This window comes from Corylus avellana, chromosome 5 (genome assembly GCF_965113065.1).
Source record: "Corylus avellana chromosome 5, dhCorAvel1.hap1.2, whole genome shotgun sequence".
NCBI lineage: Eukaryota > Viridiplantae > Streptophyta > Magnoliopsida > Fagales > Betulaceae > Corylus > Corylus avellana.
Window position 1 is genome coordinate 22,574,225 of NC_142494.1, and position 15,733 is coordinate 22,589,957.

Here is a 15,733-nt window from a genome sequence, read left to right on the forward strand (position 1 = left end):
GGTATTGAGTAGAAAGAAATGGGGCTTGTCCCACGCGGCTAAGGAGTGGGAGATGAATGAGTTCTTAAGCACCACAAGTCCTCTTCTAGTCATCAATTGCCTGGATGGAGTACCTTTGTGGGTCTCGCTTTTAAACCACTCCAATTGTGCGCCATTTCTCCCCTTACCTAATTCCATTGGTATTGCGTAGAAAAAAAGAAAAGAAAAAAGAATAGGCGTATTCAATTGGGAGTTGCTGCTGATTGCTGTATATTGGAAAAGTGGGTTAGGCTGAAGGGTGCTTTTTCCAGATGAGAATGACAGAACGAAGGATGTTTAAGAGGCTTTCACCACAAATCAATTGAACGTGTTGACTCCTAAACGAGTTCTGTGAATTTTGTCTTGATCATACCTTCCAACAGAGTTATTTCTTGAGATGAAGGAATACTAGAGCTTATTGATGACATTTAAATACTCCTTTTTGCACACGTCCCCAACTTCAACTATCTTGCACGGTAAATAGTAAGAACTCAAATCACGGCGAATTAGAGGAGGGGCAGAGAGGGGCTAACATGGGGCAGTTTGTATCTAATGATTTATGATTGTATTCACAGCATACTAGGTAGTAGCTAGCTTAAATGCATGTCATCGGACTAAACATGCCCATTATTTGCATGAAATACACATTTGCCACAATTACATTAACATAACACTACAGCAAAGTTGTCTTCCACAGTTACATTAGTGCTAAACCCTAGTTGCTAATATTGTTCGGCAAAAATAATTGAGGCATAGAAAATTTGAGGAAATGAATCCCCAATTCATAATTAGGTATGGAGTGCTAAATAATAAATATTAGTGGAACTCACTTTACAATAGGTGGCTGGGCCAACTGTTGCAGCTGATGGACAACATGAGACATTCTGGGGCGCATAGATGGGACATGCTGTGTGCAAGCGTAAACAAGGTCTACCACCTTTTGAATGACACCAGCCTCTGGAATATCAGAAGAAGATGAAGAAGAAGATATGTGAGGATCCAAGAGATCTGGGTAGCGATGAGCCTGAACCAGAGGTGTGGCCCATTCAAATATACTCTGCCAACCTACTGAATCAACTGCCTGTGCAGGCCTACGCCCGCTCACAATTTCAAGCAGCAGTACACCAAAACTATATACATCACTCTTTGTTGTAAGCTCATTTCTGTACACAAATTCTGGGGCAAGGTATCCATACGTGCCACCAGCCATCACAGTCCGCTCATGCATTACTTCATATGGCACAAACTTTGAAAGGCCAACCCCCATTAGATGCGCTCCAAACTCTTCATCAAGTAGTACATTACTGCCACGTATATCTCGATGCACAACATGTGGCTTAACCTTGTCATGCAGGAATCTGTTTCAAAATATAAAAAAGTAAGACTCCAATTAAAGCACATGATATATGCATCAACTGTACCACCACACCAAGAGAAGATTAATTGGTCATATGTCAACACGTTCATAAGAAAGAATTTCAACACAAGGGTCTCCAATAGGAAAAAAAAGAAAAAAAAGAAGAAAAAAAAACAGCATTATTGTTTTGTTACTCAGATTATTATTAGACTTTCATATAATTCTCTATTTTCTTGTTATTTTCTTATTATTGCTATATATTATTATTTATTATGGCTGAAGAAAATGTTGGAAAAAGTAACATGTCAGTTGCATCCATCAGTATGTTGAAGTTTGGAGGGAATATGTATGATATGATTTTTCTTAGATAATACAACAAACAATCAAAGAGCATGCATCAACTACATGTTGCATCATTTGTTTATTAGAAAATACAGTCAAGATGTGACATATTGGCGATACATGTCAGGTTATCTATAATATATAATTAAAGATAATGACTCTCACAATAATAGTTATATGACATGTTAATCTTATGTGACAAAGGCACCAACATAAGTTCCTCACAAGAATCTCATGCTAGAGACTTGAGCAACTATAAAGTATCATCACGCCCAATCAATATGGTCTAGTGTTCCTTTTTTTTTTTTTTTTTTTCTTCTCAAACATTAAAAAAGAATCAGAATGACAAATATATACGTACGCAATTCCTTGAGCAAGAGTTGTGGCAATTTTCATTCTCATAGCCCAATCTAAGCTCCGACCCCCCCTTGGTATGTGGTGTAGCCATCTATCCAAGGGCCCATTAACTATGAACTCGTAAACAATGTAGCGGTCACCATGATCATAGCAGCATCCTTTTACGGCCACCAAATTTGGATGGTGAAGCCTTGCAACCCTTCCAATTTCAGAATAGAACTCCTTTTTCCTCTGAAAGCTAGATCTCTTCAACCTCTTAACTGCCACCCTTGAGCCATCAGGTAGAAGGCCGCTATACGTGCCACCTGTCTTGGCATCTCCAACTAGACGGTTACCTTCACTAAAGTTCTTTGTAATTGACTTTAGTTCCTCTTTGGCGAAGACTTTCCATGATGGGGAGACTAGTGCAGAAGCTGCTGGATTAGATAGTTTGCGAGACCGTCTGCGCTTCTTGCTCCGCTTGTATGCAAGAAGCCAAACTACTACAGCTAATGTAGTGCAGAGGATCAACCCACTAACAACTGCAAGAATGATAAGATATTCCTTGTGGCAGTGCATGTGGCGGCATTTGCTTCCTGGAAGAAATGGAAAATAAGGTCTTCTTCATATGGTTATCATAAATGCAAGAAACCAACAAATCATAACTAAGAAAAAGAACATAAACATGAGCAATTAACTTGAGAGAGAGAAAAAGTACATACCTATATCAAGCATGCATAGAAAAGTATGAGATGTGTTGCATTTCTCACTAACAAGAGATGCTGATCCATTATTCACCAGCGTACATAAATCAAATGAATTGTTGATGTGGCAGGACAAACTAGAGCAATTGGATTGAGCAGTTGCATCAGGAAAGATGGACTCATTCCAATAAGAAGTATTATCTGACCACTTCCAACCAACGCCGATAGTAGAGTTGATAACTCTTCCTCCAACCCAACAGCTGTTGGCAACTTCACCACACAGGCTATGAGCAAAGCTCAGTTCTTGAAATGATGTTAATGCTGCCAAATGCCCACCATAACCTTTACAGAGGGTCTCTGACTCATTCCATGACTGGGGGCTTCGCGTATAACCAAAGCATTTACTTTTATTAGGGCCAATAACCCAACCATTAGGACACGGTGCTGTGCACAGAAAAATGAAGCACTTCAACATAATAGCTCGTGCAAAATTGAGAGAAGCCATGAACAAAAGCCATACACATAACAACAAAACAGATTTCTATGTGTCACTACTCGGGATACTATTTGATATAGAATGTGATAAACAAAGTTAACAGCACAAACAAAAAGTTGATTGTTATCAGAATTGAGGATGTACGTCAAAGAACACAAATAAGCCGAGCATATGACAAAATAACGATGCGTCTACAACACCTTTTCCTCTCTTACTAGCTCATCTCTGTTGAGCAAACTTGATAATGTATCTTCCAAAGACATGCAAAAAATATGGCATTTTTTTTTTCAATAAAGACGTAATCATAGTGCATCTTTTAATGTCTCAAGTACCTCTGCTGATTTTACACAAGTATACCATTCTCTTGCAACATGATGGGTTCATGCCATCTAAAACTGTTGCGGGTGTCAAGTGACCTATATTCAAGGGGAGATAAAACTGAATGCCTCTTACTATATGACAACTACTTTTCAGCCATCACATCTGTAAGGAAACAATTCTATCAATTAAAAGACGTGTTCCTCATCAGTAAAAGAAGTGACCACCATCTCTTAGTCTCAGTCATGTAAAGAAGTTTCACTCTTTGTGATCCGGTGAATTATACTACTTTTTTTGTCCTCTCTTGAGCCATTTCCTTTAAAAGTTTAATTAATTTACAAATCAAATAACCTACCCAAAGAACAAAAAAAAAAAAAAGAAAAAGAAAAAGAAAGAAAGATATATCTACTCTAACATCCATCAGGACCATCACAGAGAGCAAAGTTAAATACCCATAATGCATATTTTGCCATTCCTAGTACGTTTTGTACATAAAACTTCCTAAATTATATGAAAGACACAAAAATATCTTAGTTTAACAAATATATATATATTGCTGAAGATTTTCAAGTACAAACAAGAACTAACTCATGGAAGTAATTTAAATGTTAAAAATAAAATAAAAATAGAAACAGAAAGTCACACACTTACACACACCTTTACCAACTTCACTCGAGCCGTTAAATCCCTAAAAAAATCAAGAATAGATTCGGTTCAGCTTTTTAACACAATGTGAATTGCCTCAATCGTAATAACAAGAATGTTTCCTACTGTATTTACCGAAGCTTGTACGCGGAGCAGAGCACAAGTAATCAGGAGAAGAACAAGTTGCAGAGCAGCTAGTCTCAGCTTCATTTCCGAAACCCTAGAAAGGAAAAATTGAAACTGTAAATTACCAAACCAGTTGCAGAGAGAAGGTTAAAACAAAAATTCACAAAGTAAATTACTTACGAAAGCAAAATATCACCACATTACGAGTAAAACAAAATCTCCACCCGTTTGGAAACCAAACAAACAAGCAGATTGACGCACCTTCATATTCCGTTCTTTTTCTTCCTTTTTTGTGAGTAAATGCAGTGTGTACGGTCAGTCAACCAGGGATGGAGGTAGGTGTGTGTCCATGAGCTCGGCTGGGCCGGGCCGGGCAGATTTCAGACCCGCTGCGGCCTCTTTCTTTCTTTTTTCTTTTGTTTTTTCGGTCCTAAACAACAAAATGCATGTAGCTAAACTACTACTAATATTCGAAAGAAATGCTACACACAATTTCATTCACATACCTTTGATGTTACTTTTAAAATTATTACTGAATTTGTGATACATTATTATGTGATTTTTAAAGCTAAATCAAGGAGTGTGTATAACACTACTCATTATAAAAAGTACATCATGAATATATTTGATAATGATTTTGAAAAGTGTATTTTAGGTTCTGTTTGTTTTGGCGTAAAATGTTTTATATTGACAAATGATTTTAGCTGAACACATTTTTTGGCTTTTCGCTTGTACGAAAAATTTGCAAATATTTATTATACTTTCATATAATATGAGGAGTTGCGAGAAAGAGAAAAGCGACAAAAAAGAGTTAATCAGAAAGAGTATAAAAATAGAAAACATTCAAGGATAAGATTAAGATCTAATGTAATTGTTTGTTCATACTGTTTGCAATTTGATGAGACAATTGAAAGAGGGTCCTTGTGGCGCCCACCTTATCCAGATAGGTGTTCCGACAGCCAAAAACTTACTTGAGCAAGTAAGCTCAAGCTCCATAAGGGGCTCCCTCACACTTCGGCCAAAAATAGTTTACTCTAATGGGAAGAGTAAACCATTTATTACCAAAACTTTTTTTCATACTCGTACAATCATCGTGGGGGAGTCTAATAGTCATGTCCATAGCCAATAGTCTATACATCCCTCCGTTGAGGTTGTAATTGAAACTGAAGAATTGGAAGTACATAAGAAAATGATACATGCTTTTTATTTCTCATCTCAACTTTGGTACAAAGAAGCAAAAGAGCTATAAAGCCATAAACAGGAATTTCTAACCATGTTATAAACATCCAAGTCACATCCTTGTTTTCATGAAATCCGAGGGTTTCATAGTACAACATTGAATGAACACCTTTTGCAGTGAAAGTTACATGAGAAAAATAACTAGCCACCACTTATGGGAGGTATAATGGCTAACTCATCTTTGTCTTCAACAATTGCTGACTCAGTGGTGTATTCCTCATTCAGAGCAAGAACCAGGCACCCGCGGATCTCTTCCAAGCTAGGAAACTTGGCAACAAGATCATTTAAACAATCATGGGCAGAACTACCTGATGACACCTCCATTGGCATCTCACTCAAGCCGGTAAGATCTCGAGCTCTTGCAAAGAACAGAACCTTGATCTTAACAGATGAACCTTCCTTCCCCTCAGGCATAGCGTCCATAGTTTGAGTCTCAATCTTTCCTTCCATTATATCTGTCGTAGACTACCTGGCCTAATGGATTATTGGAGATTGAAAATGTTTCCCACAATGGTAACACTGCAATTTCAAATCCATAGGAACCATGACAAGGATTAACACTCATAAAAAATCAATTGCTAAATTTAAATGACAATAGATCAAAGCAAGAACCAATTTGATTTTCATGTACGAATGGCAGTCACAGAGATGCTGAATAGATATCATTTGTGGAGTAATGAAAAGAAAATGCCCACATTGACCCAATGGTTTGAAGAATATATTACAAATTCAAACTTGTAAATGAACTCTAAACAGACCGATTATCACAAATAAAAGGGATGAATTTTAGAGATTCTAGACAGTAAAATTCATGCCCAAGGTGGGTGGGAGAACCAGTTTCTGTTCACTAATATGGCTGAGGATCTTGCAGAAAAAATCTGAGCAAAATTTCTAAATTATCATGTATTTTGACAAGCATATATCCACGCCTTTCACCCTGGTTTAACCAAGCAAACATGCATTGTCTACATTATAAACAACCAGTCAACATTATCAAGGCTACAAAAGGCTAAATGTTTTATCTCTTCAATTAGGACAAAGTTACCGTGAATGGGAGAAAAGTGAACAACAATCTAGGGTTCTAATAAGAACCTAACCCATCATTATCTAGACAACACTTCTCAAGATACTTGCAGAATGACCACATGCTGCCAAGAACAATAGAAGTTTGTTTCTACATGGAGCTTTAACACATGCTCAACAAAAGAATTGAACCCAAAATTTGATTAATGGATTCCATTCAAAACAGGAATCTATTCTCCTTCAAGGTTAAAAAAAGAAAAGAACAGAAAATAAATAAAACCAAAGGAAAGAAACGTTTATTTCTTGCACACATTAACACAAGTGTCAAGACAAGAGTGTCTAACAGAGATGAGGTGCCCAATATAGAAGCCAAAGCACAATATGAGTAGCAATACAAAGCCAGTGCCCATTAAAATTTTCAGACATAACTCGAATGCAAAGAACCATGTTTAGAGCTTGGTTGCAAGACTCACCTATAATGCAGTTATTGGTCAGAAGCTTGTGAGGCTTGCACATCTCACATGACACATTTTAAGAGGAGTTTGTAAAATCAATGGTTTTAACATGCCAGAACCATGATTTGCATGAAAGAAAGAGGCAAAAACAACCTTAACACAAATATATTCTTTCACAAGACTCAAAGTCTGCAGAAAAATCGATGAACTTCACAGGGGGGGAAAAGTGGCTTTATTATTGTGAAACTCTACTAAAGCACCATAACTTTCTTCTTCAACTTTAAGATCTAGAGAATTGAAACTAGAAAGGAAAAAGAAAAGGATGGCATTCTTTAATCATTTTTCAACTATAATCAACTAAACCACACTATGATCATGAAGACTGAAGATCTGCTCTTAAAATTTTTTATTAGAATTATATTTATTTTTCTAACATGAACTGCAGAAATATTTTTTTTAAAAAAAAAATAACGTGGGGAAAACTACATACTTATAGTGTCAAAAATGATTTTCCACAAATTCCATTAGGCACATAAGATGGTTTTTCACATCACCAAGCATTATGATTAAGCTTTAAAGAGTTTCTTTTGAGGACATAGAATGCTGGAAGTAGCGCAATTTTACCGAAAAAAATGAAAAAAGAAATGTCACCCCCACTAGCCAAGTTTAGAACATAACATAGGACTTGAACATAAAACTTCATCTTGCATTCTCAAATCCACACTTTTTCAAAATACTCTCAAATCCACGCCATATTTCAAAAATCTAGTCTTTATGTGACATGACAGTTCCTTCCGACATAACCGAAAAAGTAATTTCTGATGTAAAAAAGGTGGGAAATATAATTGCAAGTAACATTTCAATAAGTTTGTAATAAAATCTCATTACTGAGCAAAAGCTCATATCACAAATTCATTTCCAGAAACCAGAAAAAATGAAAGGCTAGTCCTGGAGGAGCTCAAACCAGGGTGCCCGCATCACCTAATCCAAGAATCACAACTTACCAAAACAAATCGAAAATCATTGGAAACCCATCCATTATAACTCAAGGAGCTACTAACCCCACCTATAGAGAACCCCTACACAACTTACTTGCAGCAAAACAACCAATCCACCACTCTGAAAAATGGGCATACGAGACAACATAAATTGCATTGTTCAAGGAAATTAGACAATAACAAAAACGGGGTCAGAAAGTTCTACGCCCTTCTTTCAGATAACAAACCATTGAATTACGCCATAGCAAAATTTATATGCAGTACACAAGCCAAAAAAGTCAAAGTTGAGTACTGCAAACAAGTCAATCTCTCCACTCTCTGATACCAATACTCTAACTATTATATGTTACGTGAGACCCAATGAGATTTTCAGATTTTAAGAACAAAAAATTTAGAATTTTTCCCTTATAAACCCAAGCTGAAAATCACGATTCCCAAGCCAAAAGAAAAAGGTAAAAAATTTCGTCTGAAATCTTCCACGAAGTCAAAGAGCGAGCGAGTGAGAGAGAAAGAGAGAGATTACCTGAAAGTGGTGGTGAAGAGCCGGGTGTACAGATGGCTGACAGAATCAGGATATCGATTGCCTTTGAAATGAAATTTGTATTGCGTTGTTTATAAGCTTGTCGCCACGTGCCGAATATGGAAATCGCTTATACGCATTTAAGGTCCCAGCCTTCACACAGGAGACTCTTAAGTGATAAATTCAGACCGTCCGTTTCCGAATCTGCATCTCAATTTTCTTTTTTGTTCATCCATAATTCCCCAAACTAATGGACCCGGCTTCCATGCAGTAAATAAAAGTACCGCACATCTGCGGTTATAAAAATTGAGGGTTCAGATTGTTCAAGGCAAACGACGTCGTGGAAAAGAAGAGGCAAACGTTTAAAGCAAACGGTGGAAACAAACGTTTATTTCACCAGGATCTGCAGAACTTCAACAAAAGCATAGAAAGGAAGAAGACGAGGAAGAAGCAGAGGGCTACGTATTTTAATTCTCTCTTTCTATATTTTTCTTTGATGACTATATTGTCGGGTGCAAAATTGATTTTTGTCTCCTGGGTCTTGCTTTGATTATATCACAAAAAAAAATATAAATAATAATAATAATAATAATCAATAGCAAATCATTGAGGCCAAGACAAACCCAATTATAAAAGAGAGTTTAGGATAGCAAATCATTGAGGCCAAGACAAACCCAATTATAAAAGAGAGTTTAGGATTTTAGGGTCACGGCATTGATAGAAGAAAGATATGGCAATAGCTGAGAATCTGTGCTCAGATTGTTTCTTAGAAATTCCAAAATTGGGATCTCGACCGGAGATATGAAACCCCCATTGGAGAATTCCAATGGAAATGAGCAAATTCTTTCAGCCTTCCAAAAGCGATGTCAATCGCATATTGAACAAAGAAGAAGAACAAAAAGTTACAAGTTTTATTCGGTTATCCGTGCCTAGTGGTATCTCCACCAACAACTTGCTCGGCTACACTTTGCATGGTGGCAGCGGCGAGCCACACAAACAGTCGTTTCCTTGAAAAGCACTTGCCGGGAAACTTGTAGCCGGAAGTTGCCCGCACAAGTGGTTATGGCTGACATTCAATTTCGCAAGCCCCGAAACCGCCTTGGGCACTTTTCCGAACACCAAATTCCTCGACACATCCAAGTACTTCAATCTATTTACAATCCCCAGACTCTCCAAATTAAACTTTAAGCTATTCCCCGAGGCCCAAAATCCGACGAGGTAACTGGTCCGATTCAATAACCCAACAGCACTCCCCAAAATTTCGTTCTCCGAAAGATCGATGTAATCGTAGAAATACGTCTCCGCAGGCTTCCAATCCTCCAACTTCATTTTGATCCCACACTTGGCCAGCTTTAGAGAGTAAATTATGGGTGACGACGTGACCCATTTTGGGATTTCCTTCAGATGAAAACTGTTGTAGGATAAATCCAGGGACTCTATGCCCTTCACGTTCATCTCCGGGAAAGGGTCCACGAGGTAATTATGAGAAAGGTCGAGGTTGAATATCTTCGTCAGGTTCCTGAAGGTTCTTGGCACCACTCCCGAGAATCCGTTGGACGAGAGATCCAACGTGTCGAGCGCCTTGAAATTCCCGAGATAATCCGGGATTTGGCCCTTGAGACTGTTGTGGCCCAGCTCCAGGTAGGCTAGTTTCGGCGCCAGGGCTGAAATCGACGGTGGGATTTTCCCGATAAATCTGTTGCCGGAGAGATTGATGATTCGGAGCTGCGGGAATGACCCGAAAAAATCGGGTATGGGGCCGGAGAGGCGGTTTTGTTCGAGAGTCAGATATGTCAGGTTCTTGAGCTGTCGAATCTCGTACGGAATCGAGCCGGATAGGAGGTTTGGACCGAGTTTGAGCTGAGTTAACCCGGTCAACTTAGAGATTGAACTCGGGATCGGCCCGGAGAAGCGGTTACCGGCTAGACTGAATGCATAGAGTCGGGTCAGGTTGCCGATGGATGCAGGTATTCGACCCGAGAGCTTGTTGTTTTCGATGTAGACGTATGTGAGCTTGGGTAGTTGGAAAAGGAAGTCCGGGAAGGGACCCGAAATGTTTCGTAGATTTTGGAGATAGAGTCCGCCCAAGAATTTGAGTTTGGAGAGGGAGGGTGAGATTGGGCCGGATAAGAAGGTGTTGGGCTTGTTAGTTTGGCCCGAAAGAGAGATACTATTGACCCGGGTGTCGCCCAGGCAGTTTATACCCGCCCAGGCGCAGCAGTCCGTACCGGGTTTCCAGGAGGTGAGCATGCCGGAGGGGTCGGCGGTGATGCGGGACTTGAATCCCAAAAGACCCGATTCATCGTCGACGTGGCAGGTGGCTGCATTGACGGTGAGGTAGCGGAGGGTGACGATAGAGAAGCAGAAGAAGAAGAGGAAATGAAAGGAAGGAGAAGAGAAAGAGAGCTTCATGTTGGTTTATGGGACTGGAAATGGATTTTGCTGGTAGACTTAAGAAAGAGAATGGGGCTCCTTTATAGCTCTGTAGGGATACACGTGTACACGTTGCATCTGAGTTTTATCCACTTAGATTATTTTTTTGATAAATGAGCTGCTTTAAAGACTGGTCATGAATGGTGGCAACATCCTCTGGATCGCACCCATTGGTCAAAGTCAAGCCCGTCGGCTGGGTTCACTCCAAACTCCAAAGTAGTTCTATAGTCTATACCGTTAGTAGATTAAGTGAAGGGAGAAGATTATTATTATTATTATTATTTTTTCTAAAAGAAAGAAAAAAACAAGATAAGTACTATTATATGAACAAAAACAAAGGTACAAGAAGAAGGCCCGAGACTCCAACAGATATTTCAAAATCAGTCGTTGTCGTGTAGTAAATTAAGACTTACGGCCACCTTGAACGAGATATGTAGTTTTGTCCAAAGATCGGACAGTGAAGGAAGTGTGCACCGTCGGTGACTACGACGTCTGGTTTAAGAATTTGAAATTCGGTGAATTTTTTATGGTTAAATTGTGAAGAAGTCTTTGAACCGCAATAAAATTTTTGCAAGACAAAAATAAGGTTAGACGATCTTGGTTGTGGACGAAGACTCTTCGATGCTTAATGCTTAAGTTAGTATCTTTATTTTAAAATAAAAAAGATAATGAAAATTTACCTATAGTTATTCATGAACTAGTGTGTGTGTTGAGTGAGGTATGCAAGAAATGAGATTTGACTGGGAATGGGTAGGGCCGGGTATTGGGCGTTTCAGCTACCGAGCCCGCATGTTGTGGGTACTGAAATTTCAGCCCAAGACCCGGCTAAAATGAGCAATATCCGCGGGATCTCGGGTGTTGTGGGGTGGGGCGGGTGATGCGGGTTTGGGTGGTTTTGCCTTGGTTCCCATTCATGATTTCATCTTCCATGAAAGAGGTCTAGAGAGAGAATGAAATAGGTCTAGAGAGAGAGAGAGAGAGAGAGAAAACCTCGATCCACATCAGTTGTGGCTTGTGGAGGTGTGGAGCGGCACAGCAGCCGTGGAGGTTGGGTGGCGGCGCAAACGAGAGAGAGAGAGAGAGAGCAGATGAGAGAGAGAGAGAGAGAGACGAGATAGAGAGAGAAAGTCTAAGAGAGGCGCAGCAAATTGAAATTTTTAGGGTTAGGGTTCTTTTAATTTATACTCAAGTGGGGTGGGACAGGTATCCGCATAACAAACAAAATCAAAATCGCAACCCTCCCTGCCCCACACGGATATCCTAAATATTAACTCGGATTCGCATTTTTGTGAGAGAAATTGGGTGGATCGGAGTGGGATTTCCAATTGGGCGAGTTTTTACCCAGCCCTAAATGAGAGGGAGTGAGGGTCGACAAAGAGAGATGTGAGAGAGTGAGATGTGTGCAAGAGAGAGAGATACACTCTCTCTGAGTCTTTGCCATAAAGGTCTTGTGTGGAGGAATGAGAGATAAAGATGTATATCTGTCATTAGGTGAATGAGTGGTGGCATATTGTGAATAGGTGTAAAATGGAGTGGGGCACATTACAAATCTCATTCCCCATATCTTTGTATGTATAAGACAGATATAAGAGACAATCATTTCCACTTTTATTGAGGTCTTAAGGAAGTTAGGAATGGTCTTGCATAGAGAAGAAGAGATGGCTTCCTTCTTTTCACAAAAGAGGAGAAAATGGAGAAGAAAAATTTTGATTAATAAAAGTTTTTTTTTTTATTAATATTATTAGAAAAACATGTACTTCTCACATGTACAAAAAATATGTCACTTTTAAAAGTTTATTTTTTATTTTTTATTTTTATATGAGATACAGCTTTAGAAAACAGTAAATAAATCACGGCATGCTAAAACTACATATCATATTCCCAAGCAAATATATATAACATAAGTATTTACTTATTTCATTGATTGACTTGTTTAGCTTAACCCCTTCTTAACAATTGAGTTGTTAAGCATATCGCCATCACTTAATCACAGAGTTTGTTAATCGTATTCTCCTTGCTTAACCTTTTTTTTTTTTGAAACAAATTGTTATTCATAAAATCAAAGGAAGTTACAGAACAACCTTTGACAGCTAAAAGCATAAAACAAGCTTAGATATAATAACTCATTTCAGACAGACCACTAGCACCTTAATGAAGGAGAAAGTGGAGGTCACTTGCGAATGCAGCTGATGAAAACCGTGGCGCACTATGATGGGTACTACCATCTGGAGTACGAATACTCCTATCAAAGATCTAAACATGCTTCCAAAGAAGCAGTGGAGATTTAGATGAAAATGAACAACAACAAAAAAAGTTTCCTTCACAGACAGTGAGTCTAAAGCCCAACCGGTTAGGGTTATCAAAAATCCCATCCAGGTAGACCACTAACACCTCAAAGAACTAGAAGGAGACCATAAAGATGAAAAAAAGATTTATTTCATAGACAAAGAGTTTGAAGCCGAACCGGATTGAGTTAAACACTAAGTAACAAAACAATAGAAAAATACATAAAATAACAGGAAAAACTCAAAAAATAGCAGCTGCGATGGAGGAAGGCATCATGAGGAAGCTGGTCAGTGCATGGGACCCACACGCCAGCATGTGGGGGTTGGGAGGGGCTGTGAAAAGCTGCGCCGGGGAGCTGAGACGCCGATGATGATGATGGAGGAGGGGCGTGTTCCAAGCTGGAGTTGATGGAGAGAAGGAATCTGACTTTGAAAAAGTCGATTTTCAAGACTACACAGATCCGACAGGCGAAGCGTTGGAGGAGATGATCCACAGGAAGGATGAAGCGGACAAAAATGGATGAATATTGTGGCTGCTGTTTTGTGAGGGTCGATGATAAATCGTTATAGACGATGGATAGATCTAAAAAAAAACTCTAGAGAGAAAAGAGTTCTCTCATGAAGAGAGAAACTCAAAAAGGGGTGGGAGAAGGTTAGGGCCGACAATTTTGATACGACCCACGAACCCGATACAAAGTTATCAGGTTTGAGTTTGATCTAAACGGGTTCGGGTCATAATCGGGTCACTCGTTTATGGCCTAGTTATTTTTCGTGTTTGGCTGGTCAACCTGTGGGTTAAGCGAGTTGACCCGCCATATCCGTTAAAAAAAATAATAATAATAAAACCCCTAAACTAAAGAGTAATGCCTAACCTAATGATGATGGAGTTTTGTTTATTTTTTCTTTATTATTTTGTTTTTGATAGCTTTTTTTTTTTTAATTATTTTATTATTATTATTATTATTATTATCTTTTTCTTAATATGATTTTACCTTGATAAGTGATTTGTTGTTTTATATGCTTAATTCTAAGAGATGGAGTTGTTATTTGAATAGACAATTAAACCTATTAGAGGCAATTCCCAAATCATTTACCATGTAAACTTTGTACTTTGAAATTTGCTATTTGCTATGATGAGCTATGGAGTTGAATATTGGTAATCATTGTGAATGTTTTTATTGAATGGCAATTTGTTAACAATTAAACCTATTATGTTTTTATCATTTTGTAATTTGTGAATTCTATTGAATCTCATTGGCATTGGTATTATTATTACATTATTTTTCCTATTTTTTCATTAAAATGTGTCGAGTTGTATTACCTTTTAAGTAAACAAATCGTGTTGGGTCGTGTCAACCTGATACAATTTGTTGTTTTAAACGAGTGGTATTGGGTTACTTGATTATTTTTCGTGTCGTGTTCGTGTTTGATAGTTCAACTCATTTATCTAATACGTGTTTAAGTTAATCAAGTAACGGGTCGTAATTGTGTCAACATGCCAACCCATTTTGCTACCCCTAGAGAAGGTTTCCCTTCTCCTCAAGCTTAGTCATCCGGGCTGAAGTCAGGAGGGATAAGAGAGCGTTTTTTACAAACAAGTTCACTTATCCTTACTTAACTTTGAGTTTGCTAGTTGTATTCCCTCTTCTACCGCTTGATTGTTAAATGTATCATTCTCGCTTAACCATGAGTTTCTAAAAAAAAAAGAAAAGAAAGAAATATTACATGAGAAAGCACGTGATACAATTCGCATTGGTTTTTGGAAATGGAAAAACAGAGTGTCAAATGGAGTTCACAGGGCAATCGGGTTTTGAAACCCAATTCGGGTAACCCACTCGGGTTGGGGTGTGAAAATATGAGTTGGGTTTAGGCCTTCACCGACCCAAACATATATCGTGAAAAAAAAATCCAGTTGGATTGTATTGGCTTCCAAATAAGCCCATGTACATCATATCATGCTGGGGTGTTCAAACATGACAATTATTATAATCGTCCCATCAACCGCTAACCGCTTAACTGTTAATCATATGATTAATGATTTTAGGAGTAAGAAAAAACGGTTAATAACCGCTAACCTCCTACCTATATATATAATAATAAAAAAATATATTAATAATAATTATAATATAACATCTAAAACGGCGTCGTTTTGGTCGTGTATGACTGTATGTATGTAAAATATAATATGGTATGTGATTTTTTGGGACAAGCTTTATTCAAAAACATTGCCTAGCCAAAAAAACATGTTATTTTCAACTTTTAGGGAACAATTTGGCCCAAAAAGTTTAAAAAAAGCTAAAAAAATAGGCTTAGTGATGATCAAAAACACTTAAAAAGCCCATATATAAAAAAGATTATAAAACCGCTGGTTATTGGTTTGAATAACCGCTAACCATTGGTTATAAAATAACTATAACTACCTAGGCGGTTGCGGTTGT

At 38.2% G+C, this 15,733-nt stretch overlaps 3 protein-coding genes across 5 annotated transcripts; all 3 read right to left on the reverse strand.

Annotated features, from left to right (window-relative positions):
• Positions 1-560: 560 nt before the first annotated feature.
• On the reverse strand, positions 561-4,682 carry LOC132182905 (protein kinase family protein / C-type lectin domain-containing protein). Of its 3 annotated transcripts, none has more exons than XM_059596272.1 (6): positions 4,604-4,682; positions 4,352-4,436; positions 4,223-4,259; positions 2,776-3,201; positions 2,079-2,649; positions 561-1,376 (listed from the first exon to the last, which is right to left on the reverse strand). In XM_059596272.1, exons 2-6 carry the CDS (start codon positions 4,424-4,426, stop codon positions 845-847), a joined length of 1,641 nt encoding a protein of 546 aa, XP_059452255.1. In that variant the 5' UTR covers positions 4,427-4,436; positions 4,604-4,682; the 3' UTR covers positions 561-844. The 3 variants fall into 3 exon arrangements, with proteins under 3 accessions (XP_059452255.1, XP_059452256.1, XP_059452254.1); XM_059596273.2 differs by having other exon boundaries at positions 4,229-4,259; positions 4,523-4,635; XM_059596271.2 differs by having other exon boundaries at positions 4,523-4,635.
• Positions 4,683-5,524: 842 nt separating this feature from the next.
• On the reverse strand, positions 5,525-9,128 carry CNX7 (co-factor for nitrate, reductase and xanthine dehydrogenase 7). The gene is made up of 2 exons (XM_059595261.2): positions 8,581-9,128; positions 5,525-6,100 (listed from the first exon to the last, which is right to left on the reverse strand). The coding sequence occupies exon 2, from the start codon at positions 6,029-6,031 to the stop codon at positions 5,723-5,725; it is 309 nt and encodes a 102-aa protein (XP_059451244.2). The 5' UTR covers positions 6,032-6,100; positions 8,581-9,128; the 3' UTR covers positions 5,525-5,722.
• A 276-nt stretch (positions 9,129-9,404) lies between these two features.
• LOC132180868 (uncharacterized) lies at positions 9,405-11,043 on the reverse strand. Its single transcript, XM_059593845.2, has one exon. The coding sequence runs from the start codon at positions 10,987-10,989 to the stop codon at positions 9,538-9,540; it is 1,452 nt and encodes a 483-aa protein (XP_059449828.2). The 5' UTR covers positions 10,990-11,043; the 3' UTR covers positions 9,405-9,537.
• Between the last annotated feature and the right edge of the window lie 4,690 nt (positions 11,044-15,733).